At 33.2% G+C, this 15521-nt stretch overlaps 1 protein-coding gene across 8 annotated transcripts in view; it reads right to left on the reverse strand.

The window, feature by feature from the left end:
• AGFG1 (ArfGAP with FG repeats 1) overlaps window positions 1-15521 on the reverse strand; it is a 72806-nt gene that overhangs the window by 2381 nt on the left and 54904 nt on the right. For 2 of the 8 annotated variants that reach the window (XM_036913171.2, XM_036913246.2), the window contains 8 exons: window positions 13892-14011; window positions 11323-11532; window positions 10077-10257; window positions 8008-8087; window positions 7686-7778; window positions 3209-3256; window positions 1188-1346; window positions 122-213 (listed from right to left, as the gene is read on the reverse strand). In XM_036913171.2, coding sequence (XP_036769066.1) covers window positions 122-213; window positions 1188-1346; window positions 3209-3256; window positions 7686-7778; window positions 8008-8087; window positions 10077-10257; window positions 11323-11532; window positions 13892-14011 — 983 coding nt within the window. The remainder of the gene's footprint in view (window positions 1-121; window positions 214-1187; window positions 1347-3208; window positions 3257-7685; window positions 7779-8007; window positions 8088-10076; window positions 10258-11322; window positions 11533-13891; window positions 14012-15521) is intronic. The other 6 variants (XM_036913180.2, XM_036913190.2, XM_036913227.2 and 3 more) reach the window with 6 other exon arrangements.

Here is a 15521-nt window from a genome sequence, read left to right on the forward strand (position 1 = left end):
GTTTGTATAATTTTAGGATGTCCTATCAGCAGAAAACCAAACAGGATCTAGAAGAGTCACATCCTGTTTTTCCTCACTTTAAAGTAACATGCAACAATTTATACTTAAAATTTCATCTCACCATAAAAGGATTACTAGACACTCCAGCAGCTGCAACTTGACCAAAAGGGGTGACCACTGGCTTTGTTTGTCCAAATGCTGCAAAACCTGCACCTTGTGAAAACAGAGCCACCAATTATAACTCACCTTTGAAAGATTATCTGATGCTTATAAAACCTCATGAGTTTCAGAGAAATTCATACCAGAGCAATAATAAAATACCAATGTGAAGTTGACAGGTCTCACGTTCGTTTGAATACTAGAGACAAATTTCCTGTGTGACATGTCTTAGAAGAGCTTTTAGACAGCCCTCGAGAAATGGTTAATTCCAATTTGTCTCAGCTATGTAAATTGCTTACATTCAAAGGATTTAATCAATAGATGAGCTTGTGACTACCTAAGAGAGGATATGAGGACAACACATGGTTACTATGTGAACATCACAGTATTCCTCAGAAGACAGTTTGTCATTATGACTCTGTCATAGACCTCATTTCCACATTTTTATCGAACCACTGGTTTTAAATAAGAAAATATGTAACTGTAATTCAAGAATTATTTTCAAAGCTATGTATGGACTTTCAAACTTTAGCCAAGTAGCAAAATGGGTATATTAAAAAAAACTGGTCTCTAGTGAATCTTCCTGAAAACAAGAGACAGACTCTAACGACAATATAGCTACCTATTTAGAAAATTAGTCTGTCACTAAAAAAAAAAAAAAAAGAAAGAAAAGCAAACTTACACAAAATGGCACACAATTTTCTGATAGAAAACAAAAATGCTCAAGGTCTGTAAAGTTTCCTTTTAAAATCAAGAGGCATTTCAGAAAATAAAATAAATTATTAAGAAAGACACTGGAGATTCTGAGAAGGAAGAGGTACTCTTTAGAGAATCTCAGATTTCTTCCCAAAACTGTGATCTGGTCACAAAAATTTACTAAGTAACTCAATTTTCTGAGGCCCAAATCACCTCTATATTTGAGTAGTAAACATTCAATAGACCATGTTATAGCATTCTTTAGACAAGTCTTTTTGATATATAAAGGGTGCCTGATGTCAATTTAGAGCGAGTCAAATGTTAGACCTTACCATTGGGCTGTGGAGAAAAAGCTGTCTGCTGAGGGAAAGCGGCTTGGGCGGGGAAGGCAGGCTGCTGGAAGCTGCCGCTGAAGCTGGTGGGGAGACTGTAGGGGGCAGGAGTGCCGAAGCCCGCGGGCATGCTCATGGAGGCAGTGCCAAAGGTGGCCGCTGACAGGAAGGAAGGAGGGCTGGTCACTTACACAAAAGGCAAGCTTTGTTTCTCACACTCAGCCTTACAGAATAGACATAATCTACCTTAAAAAATACTTAGATGTACACTAAAGGCATTTTAAATTCCAAAACACCAACAATGTTAGTAGTAAGTTTTAGCACTGTACAGTTTAACATAATCTATAAAATTTTATTCTCCTCAAACCCAATGACCAGAATGAAACTAACAAAGCTATCATTTGAAATCACAGAAAAGCTTCTCAAAGTAATTATTTAAATTTCAAGTCATAATAGCAGTCTACTTTTTAAAGCCTATCATCATACAATTTCCATATATACACTAATATACTTTTTTATTTTTGTTTTGCTATACACAGTAAAGCAGCCCATAATTTAATTTTATCTACCGAATTGTCTGCTATAATATTAATATGTGCACTCCGGGAAAAAACTTTTTAAACCATTTCAAAATGGCTCACTAAAAATAACAAGAATTTTAGGAGAAACAGGGTTACAGGCAGGCCATTCAAAACCTATGCATACTTGTAATCAGAGCCATAAAAAAGGGGGAGGGTCCTAAAAAAAACACTAACACAATTAGAAGGACATGCTCCTAATAAATAAATTTCCAAAGACATATATGGGCTCCCATTTCTTTTTTGGAAGATAAATGAAGATAAAGGGTATAAGGAAGATTAGGACTGCTGAGTTACAGAAATTAGGGCAAAATCCATGAAGTCTACAAAGGAAGGGAAATAAGCATTCTTAGAATAGACAAGGAATGTAGGGTAAATGAGCACTGTTTTCAGTGTTGCACCTCTACAGCTAGCTATGTCTAGTTACTATTATTGGTTGAATACAGCATTCACAGTGGGGAACTCTGTGTGAACTACCACTACATATGTGATATGCTGCTATTATTTTCCGACTTACAAATCACTTATGTACTGATTCGTATTACAGAAACACAGTAGGACGGTTATCTTACTTATTGCTAGTGCAGATTCAAAACAGAACCTTCCAACTACATGTTCTAGGAAATAAGAGCTAATAATGCTGCTTTTAAAACAGAACAGTAGTAATTACATACTGAAACATTTTTAGTGTGATGTTATCAAAAGCATGATAATTCACCAAGTTTCCTGATTTAAAAAAATATTCACCAATTTAATCATTGATTTAATACACAGAAACCAATACTAAAAATCTCACAATTACTTATTTTTTAAAAATTAAAAATCATGTATAGATGTTGTCCAAACTAATCCTAATGCTTACAACAAATGCAATTTTCTTCAATGAACCTAATTAGAATGTCAAATTTTTTAAATTACTTTTCTATTATTGATGAGGAAAAAGGGAAAATAAGCCACCAGGAAGCAAGTGAATTAGAGAAGAGTAAGCACACTGCAAGGGAAACGGGAGGGTTTCATACCAGACAACAATGCACTGACATAACCGACAAACCACTTTTTAAGAAAGCACTAAAAAGCAAAACTTGGATACAGTTAAGCAAAACCAAACTCCATGGAATGTGGCAAAATGGTTTGGTATACTGAAAACGTATGTCAAAGTACTATGAATTCAAACTCAAGAAAAATAACTGAAAAAGCTATTAACACTCTAATGTGACCATGGAGGTAAGCAACGAAGCTTTTCAGCATTAAAACATAAATGACCACAAAAGATTTTCATGTAACTTTAAATACAATCCCGATGCCACACATCCATGCCCACTCCATTTCAAAACATGGAAAAAACTTAATTCCACATGCAGGGATCGAGAACACTAGCAGAAGCTTCCACAAGCGGGTAGACAAATTGCCACACAAATCTAGGTACCAGTTGTGGCCACCTACCAAAATGAGCGTGAGGAAACACTTGAGAATGCATTGCTCCAGAAAGGCCTTACGGAAAGCCATAAAGAAACCAATGTCAATTAACTCATGAAGAACTATTGTCAAAATAAAAGTAAATTTGTTTCATTTAAAAGTTCTAAAATTACAATGTACTGCTACAAAGTGGATAGCGTAAGAATACATAATAACACATTCAGTCTTTTTATTCCACCTATATTTATGACACTGTAATATTTACACTTTGAGGGCATTAATAAATAACAGAAGACGAAATATAAAATGAAGAAACATTTATGAAATCTATTTTTAAACAAACATGAGTATTTTTTACATGTGAAGATACAACTATATCCATAAAAATTGTTTGTAGGTCTCATGAGCTACACCCAAAAATGCTATTCATAGGATCATCTAAAATGATACAGCATCTACCTTTAGCATTTAAGAAGCCAAACCTTGGAGAGAGCACCTGAATAATGCTTGACTGTTTTATTTACAACTCTGTATACTAACAAGAAATACATAAAGATAACTCAAAAGAACTAATTAAATATTACAAGGGGGGTGGATTATTCAATGCAGTTTATAAGAAAGGTGAACAGAACTCTCAGTTTAAAATATAATGGCTGAAAGAGAGAAAAGTGAATACTGTGCAAATCTTACTCACCTGGTATGACTGAGGTCAGAGAGGTTACATAAAAATAAATGTAATTAACAGAAAACAAATGTAGGTTGTTAAGTACTAGAACCTCTTTATTTTAACCACCTCAGAGTGGGGCCATTTCTGAATTATATGCCAACACAGTTTTAAATTAGCATACTTAACCAATTAAATTTAGGGCAATGGAGTGACTGAGAGACTGAAGTAGTTCTGAGCCTTTATTCTGTCATTTTCTAACTACAGGGAATTACCTAACTTCTATAAGCCTCAGTTTTCTTATCTGCAGATAGAGGCTGGAGGGCTAGGGATGCAGCACCTACTTTACAAGGCTGCTGTATAGATTAAATTTATCAAGTGCTGAATTTAAGAAATGCTATAAATATTCAATGAATGTATTTTTCTTGCTAAGTTAAAAATACATAATGTTAAATACTGTGTTCTGAATTCAACAAAAGGTTAACTGAGGGGGAAGGATTTTGTGATGAACAAGTTTGGTCACTTCATTTATCTCCTGTCTTAGAGCACACTGAAGGCTCTGTGAAGTCCTGCGTTAATAATAATGGTTTAATTTGGTTTATACCAACATTTCCCATATGTATTTGGATACAGAACCCTTTTCTGTAGAGTACTAATAACATCTCAGGATACATGTCCTACAAAATATGCTTTGGTAAAAAAATGACTTCAGTCAACAGTGACTGCTCACCAGTATTCATCACTGTACCTCAGTCGGCAACAATGATTCCCTCCTAAGTAAGCTCTAGTCCTGAGCTTCTATAAGATTTTTTAGACCTTTAAAAACTGCTTTTCTAGATATAATGAACTTATCGCACAATTTCTCCACTTAAAGTACAGAATTCAATGCTTTTTAATATATTCACAGGGTTGTACAACCATCATCACAGTCTAATTTCAGAACATTTTCATCCCCTTAAGAGAAATTCCATACTTACCAGCTATAACTCTCCATTTTGCCCCATTTACTTTTTGCCTCTACTACAGATTTGCCTATTCCAGATTTATCAGATGAATGGGATCCTATGTTACATGGTATTTTGTGACTAGCTTCCCTTACTCACTCTAATGTTCCCAAGGTTCGTCCATGTTGCAGCATCTATCAGCACCTCATTACTTCTTACTGTGAAAACCCACTGCATGGCTCACCACGTTTGGTTCACCTATTCGTCAGCTGTGGACATATGGGTTGTTTCCATTGGGGCTATTATGAACAGTGCTGCTATGATCATTTGTGTACAAGTTCTTGTGTGGATATGTACTTTCATTTCTTGGCTGTACTCCTACAGGTGGAATGAGTGGAACCAGTGAAACAGTGTTGTTTTAGAGGAGTAGGAGAGATGTTGAGTTATAAAATAATTTCCTAATAATTGAAAATTATATTAACTCTAATAATTAAAGACTCATGGGCTCTGAAAAAAGAATGCTGACTATTACAGAATCCTAAGCTAAAAAAGATCTTAAGTCATATTGGCTAATGTCTTAATGAAGTTTCTATGTAACACGGTAAAAAAAAAGTTAAAAGTCCCAAAACTTTGTAAATGCAGAAAGAAAACTAAAATGTGTATTTTAAGAATGAACTATATCAGTAAAACTTTTAATTTCACATAAAACTATTATGTAATACCTTTCAAAAGCTACCTCAACAAAAAAACATTTCTGAAAGACAAATATTAATTTTGAGGTTTTAAAATATTGGAAGTTTTTGTCTAAGTGTAGTGTATTTGTCAAAGTGTACATTTGTGTCATAGTGTATTTGTTTAAATTTCAGCTTCAATTAAAACATATGTAGCTAACACTTTCATTTAGTCAATTCCGTAATAACCCTAACAAAGGCAATCAACATCATACATCAAAATGACTTATAATGGCAAATATTTTATCTTGAAGTGAAAATTTGTGGACACAGATTCACCTTTCAATAAATTTTGCTAGGGCTAATACTAAAATTACTTCATATCAACTGGACATACATTGTACATTTTGTGTTATTTTGTATCTTATGTAGAACCTTAATTTTAAAGGACTTTCATACTCTAAATAAAAAAAGTCTTTAACTCCAATAACAGAACTAACTAAGGGTCATAGAAGGAAAATAACAGGCAAGTTTTACCAAGTATACACAATACAGTCAAGACTGTGTCCAGGGATTTGTATCATCTAATTCTCACAACAACCCTGCCAGTCAGAGAATATTCTCATTCAACAGAAAGGACAACATAACAGGGACGTTAGATCAGCACAACCTCAGTCAAAGTACAATTTGAGTTTCTATCCTTCAGTTATCAAATGGGGTTATAATAGCTATGAACACCTATTAAGAATCTTGGAAATAACTTTAAAGAGTCAGCAAATGAAAATACTGTCATTTTTACTCCATTTCCTTAAAAAATATATATACACAAAAAGCCTTCTTAGGATTACCTAGCAAGTAAATACTAAATCAGGGTTTGAACACAAGTCTGGCTGTACTTAAAACAGTCACTTAATTTTTTTGAGCCTCAGTTCCCTCAGCTGTCAGAGAGTAAGTAGAACACTTACTTGGTGAGTTAAGGGGATTACATAAAGAAACATATAAAACCCCAGGTGTCACAAAACATTATACAAGTTCATTCTACCAACTCTAAATAAAATGTTAAAAAATGAAAGCAATACATATATTACAATCGATAAATATTACAACATTTTTGTCCAAAACACAACAGAAATTAAAACAATCATTACTTAAGTATACTTGAATTAAAACCCACTTCCTAAAAATTAAAGTATGTGAAATTAAAATACTTATTAAATATGTGAGAAACCAACAAATTATAACTAAAGGCTTTCTATGTGAAAAGGAAAGTTATAATTCAAACTCCTAATATCACAATTCTTGACCTTGACAGTGATAAAGAGATTTGCTAATAATTACTAATTCTTAATGGTGCAAATTTAATTGTAATGTTAGAAGCACCTTACTCCAGGTTACACACCAACATACACTGTAATTGGAGTTTAAGGCTTTAATTCAAAGTCATTGGGACATACATGCAAAAACAAAGCTGACAAACTCTAGACTTAATGGGTGTGGAGCCATACCACATACACTTGCTGACACTCTGAGGTACGGGTAAACACCTCTGGTGTCCAGGGTAATAACACAAAATTCAAAGAGGTACAATCTAACAAACATGTGGCTGATTTGCAGTATGAACCAAAAGAAAAAAGGGGGAGGGATAAAGAGGATAAGGGGAAAAAAAATTGTACCAAACAGAAAATATTCAAAATATTCGAAGAGAAAACATCTCAAATTAAATCAGGTTCCCACAACTTAGAAAATGTTAACACCCTAAAAGAGATATGCCCTAGAAAAAGACCCAATTAGTAATACCTTACATAACAAAGCCCCTCATTCCTTTGCAACCTTGTAGAGGAAGAAAACAAAACTTCTCTTAAATTTTCTCTAAAAAGACTGAATGAGTTATAACAGGTAATTCTGAAACCAGATGACCAAGTACATCAGAATTACTGTATTCAAGTCCATCTGAGTCATAAATGGGCTATGTGGCTCAAAGGAAGTCTTGGACTTCCTCACCTGGCAGTGAAAGCTTTGACCAGAATGGTGGACGCCAGACAACTACTAGGGTCCCTCTCAAACACTAAATTCCAGGATTTTATAAACTAGTATATATCTTTATGGCCAAACTTCCAGTCACTTCAGTAACAAAGAAGAACCTTATTTTCTGATGTCCTTCAAAAGGTGTCTTTGCAATACCTTTTCCAAAGCTTATGGTTCTATAATCTGAATTTATTTCTTACCTGTTGCTCCTCTGGCATTGGTCTGAAATGGATTTGTAGAAGATGCCACCGAAGGACCAGCAGCAGCAACGAATGGATTCGTTGAAGGCGTAGCTTTAAAAGTTATAAAATACACTATAAAATCTTAATATATTTTTATTCAATTACTTAAAAAATATTTGTTCATATATTTATAAGGATATACATTTATAAAGCTTTCTGATCACAAATCATTACTCTGATTGTCTTCCAGCACCTCTAAGAAAATGCTACACAATATGCATTTGTGCTTTTTATAGAAACATATATATACCCCAGATACATATATGCCAGAAACATATACCTCCAAATGGAGCAGGCACATTTGAAGAAGCAGGCTGTGTCTGGGTGGGAGCACCCACTGGCACTGTTCCAAAAACACTGCTGAAAACAAATATTAGAGTTCACACTGTTTATAAAAAAAAAAGATTATCTACATATAAATCAAATGAGGAAACAGATAATATGGAACATATCATGTATCATAGCAGTTTTCAGGTCTTGTTTACCTTCTGAAACATTACTGAGAACCCCAAAGAGCCTTTGTTTTTGTGTGCTACATTTCTCAATATTATACAGAAATTAAAACAGAAGTTTTAAAAAATTTTATTCATTTAAAAATAACAATAAAGCCATTTGCTAACATAAGTAACATGTTTATGGTAACTATATTTTCTAAATCAAAAGGAACTAATTTACTAAGTGTGCGTTATTTTTCTTATCTGCTAACACCCAAATCTGAATAACCATGATTAGTCTATCAAACTTTCAAGGGGAAATGGTGTTCTATAGAACAAGTGGATAGGATTCTTTCCATAACTGAAAAAACCACACAAGCTGATGTTCCCCAAGCCACCACCATGCTTCAGGATGCAAAACTACTTGATGCATACCTTACTTCAGTACACAGAAAATTAAGAAGACTTATTTAAGGGTCAAGATTTAATAAAATTAAATTTTACTGTTTCATAAAGAATAAACATAAGAATAAAATAAATAAGTCAGCAACGACTATATAGTCAGTAAGACCGCAGTACACACTTGGAAGTTGATACATAGTAACTAGACTGACTATGGTGATCGCTTTGCAGTGTATATAAACATCAAACCATGATGCTGTATAATACCTGAAATCAATAAAATGTTGTATGTCACTGTATCTCAATAAAAAATAAAAAGAATATTCATAAGAGAAACTAAAGAATATTCCTAAGAAAAACCGTGTGGTGGTAAGAATATGGTAACTATTAGATGACTACTTGTATAGCTGGATGTAATGGCCTTCATTCATGCTAATGTAATAGCAAGTTTTACCTGCCATTATTTTGCAACATCAATAAAAACGTCAATTATTAAAAACACAAAAAACCTCTCAGTATTATTATGAATATAGTTATAACCTCACAGGCCACTTGAAAGTGTCTCAGATACCCCAAACAGTCCATGGACCACATTCTGTACTATGGACCACTTAAGTACTATAATGTAATATCAATAAACCATTTTTACATATACCTATTTTCCAGACTTTATGGCCACCTTGGTTTGTAGTCCACTATTATGTCTAATGTAAAAAATAATGAAAAACAAAAGAAATACACTGAACTTTATTATCTGGATTCAATTTTTCCCATCTGGCATATAGAAAATTCATATTACTGGAGAACCCAAGTAGATAGTGTTAGAATCCTACCATCTCTCTGTAGAAAGTGGACTAAAGGGAAATAAAAGACTATTCAGATAACAAAAGAGACAAGGGAAAACAAAGAGATGGGTAAGACATTGTACAGTAAGCCATCTGTACTTTCCTTAACTAAAATGAAAACGTCAAAAACTACAAGAGTTTTTAAAGATCTAATGTTGTTAAAATGTATTAGACTTCCTGCTGCCAAGAATTCCTTTATACCAGGTATGTTTGAACACAGTGACAGATATGTCTATTCATAAATACCAGTATGACACTGAAGAGATACAGAATTGGGTCATGAGCTCTGGTGTAAACATTTCTAAAAATATTTATTTATACTAAGGTTATACCATGTTACTTGCAGTGTTTAGTCTTCATGACTGAAAACAATATATATAATTTGTTAAATGGCTTATCTGCTTAGTACAATTAAATCTGAACATAACTGTCCATTTTGAGATGTGTAGTGTTCAAGGGAAGTAACAAAACCTTTCACTAAAGACATAAAATGATGGCAATTACTCAAGAATTATATGTTAATTAGCAAATTATTTTCCTCAAACAATAATATTCAAAAATTTTTTAATTATACTCCAAAATAGTCATTATTTAACACTATTATCCAGAGTTGAAAAAAAGATTAAAAGGAGAAACACAAAGCAGAAGCACTGCCTATGACAAAGTACCTGCCGGCACTGCCTGTGGAAGTGTACGCGTTACTAGAGGTGGCTGCAGAGCTGAAAACACTGTCTAGTTCTGCCAGGGCTGCGTACTTGTCTGAAGATGCACTTGACTGACTGGGAACTGAAACCACAGAACCAACAGGAGCTTTACCTGTGGTTCCAAAGCCACTCCCCTGATCACCACCTGCAAACAAACAAAAACAAATTATGCCAAAATTTTAAGGCAATGGTTTCAACTTAACCACATCTGCCATGAAACACATGTAAATTAAAAAATGGTGTGAACTATGCAAATAAACAGACAGCATTATAGATTCTTATCTAGTGGACAAGATTAGCTGTGCTACATACTACTGTAGCAAAGGCAGAATATTGTTTCTGTAACAAAACTAGGACTCTGTACCAATAACATGTCTGGATCATTCCTGAACAAGAAATTCTCAAAGTGCTGCATTAACATCTTCCAAGTCAGGTGCATCTCATTTAAGTCAACATATAAATTCATAAAATGCGGAATTCTGACATGAACAACCTACTAATAATATAATTTTCTCAGGGCTGCCCATGAAAACATTAGAGGTAGTAATAAGAGGAAACATTTACAGAGCACTTACTATGTGCCAGGCAGTGTTCTAAACACCTTACATGCAAAAACATATATACTAAAACTCTGTGAGTTCAATGTTATTACTCTCCACATTTTCATGATAAGAAAGCAGGCTCTGAAAGCAGGACACAGAACCCAGTATGAAAGGAGGTCCCTGCTGTTCCCCACTGCACTATGCCTTTCGAGAATCAAAATACTGGCCTTAAGACCAAAACTGGGTATAAAAATACACTGTAAAAATCGTGGATTTGGTTTTTAAAAATAAATACCAAGGTATTAGTAGAAAATGGTTCAATATGAATATATTGGACAGAAACTAACAAATAACCCTCCAATTAGCCCTACTCACAGCATTTCTTGGCTCTTTATGACCTTAGGACATACAGCATGCTTTGTAAGACAAGCTAAATTATTGTCAATTATTTCTTTTAACTGTAAGTTTACAAATTCATTTCTAAGCCTTCGGTTTTTTAGTTATTTCAAGATCCCAAATGTACCAAATAGTCATGAAAACTCAGTATAGACAAAACTCCTATACAACCAAGAAAAACATTAACATCCTCAGATTTTAATAAATACAACCAAATTTAAAGGGACTGTTTAATACACAAATTTGTATTTGTTTTGCTTAAAGTCTGATACCTTGCCCAGCACTGAAGATATTGTCTAAATTAGCAAGTGCTGCATATTTGTCTGTAGTCTGTAGACCAGCTTTGTTTGTTGAAACTTTACTAACAGCTGATGCTGTTTGGTGACTCTGGGAAGTACTGAAGGTTCCAAAATCAGCACTGGAGGATTTGGGGAAGTTATCAAAATGAGCGAAATTAGCATTTACTGATCCAGCACTTCCACCTGTAACAGAATAAACAGAATACTTGAAATTTCTAGGTTTTCTCCAATATCCTTTGATAGATTACATATACGATAATTTCTTCCTAAATTAAGTGTTCTATAAGCAATCCTATATTCTTAAAAATAGTAACTGGTAAATGGCATTCAACTTTAGTCATCTACACATGATTTTTTATAATTTGCAAAACCAGATTTTCAAAGGCCCTGGCAACATGTACGATAACAAGTTTCTATGTGTAATTATCTACTCTGAATTGAAGAATATAATTCACAGGGGAGTAACTTCATGTTACTTGCTTTGAAATTCAGTTACTTATAAAACTTTAATATAGCTGAATGCTTACAAAGTATCTTACACTACAAGCTTTTATAGCTCCATGAAGACTTGGTTGAAACAAATCCCAGGGTAGAGACTTGTTTTAAGATGTACAATTTGATTCAGAATTTCTTAAAAGGTGGTCTTTGAGCTTTAGACTTATTTTACTTGAAGAGCTATTATTTAATTCTATATGGTAATTTAAGGTACATACAACACCATGATGTCCTTAGTAAAATCATGCCCTATTACATACTTCAAGGAATAAAAATTATGGTACATAATATCTAAGTAATTTAAATATTACAGCAATTTCTGACTTTATAGGGCACAACTCAGCTAGTATACAGCTGACATACAGTACAACATGGGTTTGAACTACGCAGGTACACTCAATACACAAATTCTTTTTAAATAAATACATCAGAATTTTTTGGAGATTTGCAACAATTTATAAAAACATTTTTTTCTCTAACTTCCTTTATTGTTAGACTATAGCATGTAATATATATAACAGAAAATATGTGTTAATCCAGTTTATGTTATTAGTAAGGCTTCTGGTCAGCAGTAGGCTATTAGTAGTTAAGTTTTGGGGGAGTCAAAAGTTATAGGCAGATTTTCGACTGTGCTGAGGGTTGGTTGGGTACCTCTAATCCCCATGCTGTTCAAGGCTCAACTGTATATCCTGCTAAGATTTAAAAGACTGTTCTACATTCTAGAGACTTCACTAAAGTACCACCAAGACTAAAACCTTGATGCTACACTGCTACACTTCTGATACTGATTCTTTATGCCTAAACACTGGTTTCAGGAATTAAAATAGTATATACATATAGTTATACACTGAAGTAACAGCAAAGCACACTTACAGTTATTTTAAAAACAAAAAAGATACACCCCTTTAAAACACACACACACACACACACACACACACACACACACACACACACACACACACACACACACTTCCATCAGTTTAAAATATATACTCATAAAATTTCTTTCAGGAATTAAACTCCAGTTTTCAATTCAAACTAAGTAATGTTTGTGTTTAAATGATTATGATCTGTTACACAAGGCTAGTAAACAAAGTACATACTAAGCTTTCAAAATCTGTATAGAAGACACTTATTTCACGCTATTTAATCAACTAACCCTTTTACCGCATAATGTGTTCTCTAAGGCGGAGTTTAGTAATAATGAAGAGGGAGAAAAAGTGAGACTTTATGAAGAATTATCATTAAAAGATAATATTTAGAACTGAAAATCCATGAAATATAGCACAAAACATACAAATTAGTAAAAGATGCCTGCTTAACAACAGAACTTACTGTTGGTAGCCTGGGGAGGAAAAGCTGAAGTAAAGTCACCAAAACTGCAGCTAGATGAAAGCATTCTAAGTGCTGGACAGCCAGAAATTATGAAAATGATGAAATTTAATGAAAAAAAAAAAAAGAAATGAAAAGTGAAAAAAAAGGCTATGACAGTACACAGTTAAAAGTTGAAAGAAAAGCAATCAGCCAAGATACAAACAAGGGTTCAGTGAGTTTCTAAACAATAGTTTATGGGAGAGTATTCAATGCTTGAAGACCAATTCCTGCACAGAAAACTATTTTCCATGTTTGTTTAAAGCGACTGTTAAATAATCTATGCTTAACAATATTTACTCAAACTTGTTGCCCTGAAAATTACTGACATTTTTAGTTCTATGGAAATAATCAATTAGCTTTGTCATTCAGAGCCAATGTGTTCTGTGAACCTAACAAATTTTTGGTACTTCAATGCCTCTGTGCATGAGAAATTTAAAGAGTCATGTGCAGGAAAAGGAGAACAGATGTGAATTAGACAATATACCAGAGTTCAGAAAAACAAATGAACACAGGAAAACATAAAGATTTCAGGTTTCCCCAGAGCTTTGTAAGACAGAACTGTTTTAAAATCAGATAATTACAGAACTTAAGTTTAATTTTTCAAAACTACATCTAAAGAGTTTTATTTTGTGTAGTAAAATAAACATTTATGCATATGCTGGAGAAGCTCTACCTGTAGTTTGGGGCTGAAAAGGAGAGTGACTTGCTGTGGGGAAACCTCCAAAATTACTCGAACCACTAGACTGTCCAAATGCATCAAAGTTTGCAAAATCTGCATTTGCAGAATTCTGAGCTGTAAATGGTAAGGAACAATATACGTTAATGAATATGAAAATTATAAAGGAAAATTATGACAAATGAATTTAATAATTGTATAAAAAGTTTCTATGTTTTCACAACTCTTTAAAGAGAATTCATTTAGAAATTACATTTTAAATCCTACCAGTGATTTAACCTAATTTCAAGCAATTTTCTGAAGGGTTTCCAGAACTTTGCAAAAACAACTTTGTATAATGATAAATTTGTATGCAATACCCTTTGAGTGACCTCAGGAATAGTACTGTAAAAGTGACTCTATTAAGGAAACTGAATTAAGAGCACTAAATACATGAGTTACTATAAAAGAGATGTAGAACATAAAATACATTCTGGAAAATTCAGATTTAAAATAGCAATAAGTAATTTCAACAGCTATGTGAATCTAGAATAGTGATACTAAGGTTGTTTTAATATATTAATTTTTTTTAAGTTTGTAGCTATGTTACACAATGGCATATAAAAATGAAAAAAAAAAAACAAAACCTGAAATGTGTAACAAGGACACGATCACCAAATAAACTGAAGATATGCACATTCTATTAGAAGCCTACCATTTTCAAACATATTAAAATTTAAGAAACAATGAAAACTAGTCAATATTATGACCTAAGTACACCTCATACGCAGTGAAAAAAAACCAATTGGTGTTTCCCAACTGGTCATCAACCTAAGAGCAAAATTATAGGTTTCTCTAAACTTAAAATATTTAATAAAACAATTCAAAAGATTTTTTTTTTTTAAAGGCTGGAAAAAATACTGGGTAAGAATTTACAGAGGATATGATGAGAATAATATATGGCTGGTATGCAGGAAAGGAAATGCTTAGTCTAAGAATGAAAAGCATGTACAGAAGATAGAGAAATGTTCAATGTCATCAACTTAGTAAAAGATGGGTCTTTAAATCCTTTACAGGCAACTCTACTTCTAGGAAGTTCCTGTAAAAAAAGTTTTACAAATGAGTATAACTGTATCTAACAGCTAAACAATGTGTTTTACAGTAATTAAAAAATTAAAAACTCAAATGCCCAGCAACGAAGAATCGTTTAAATACACTGCAGAACATCATATAATGGAATGGAATGCAGCCATTTAAAAAAATCATGTAGAAGAATATTTGGTCCTACATGTAACAAAAATGTTATGACAAAGTAAATAAGATAAACAAGTTAACAAATTCCAGATAACATTTTTATGGGCCAATATTTTTGAACATGGCATTATGGGTACAAAAAATCTGCATTTTAGTCAACTTAAAAGTAATGGGATTTCAGATAGTTATCTTCTTTACGTGAGTTTATCATTTTTCCATTAACAACATAAAACTTTATTCTTTTAGAAAATTAGGAAAACTTACAGCATTTTATGTAATTACTGTATGTGTACCTAAAAAGGTATACGACACCAAGGAGGAAATATAAAGTAGACCTCCATTCATTAGACACCTGTGCCACTTCCCTTCTCATGGGCTCACACCTATACTTCTG

This window comes from Manis pentadactyla, chromosome 6 (genome assembly GCF_030020395.1).
Source record: "Manis pentadactyla isolate mManPen7 chromosome 6, mManPen7.hap1, whole genome shotgun sequence".
NCBI classification, from domain to species: domain Eukaryota; kingdom Metazoa; phylum Chordata; class Mammalia; order Pholidota; family Manidae; genus Manis; species Manis pentadactyla.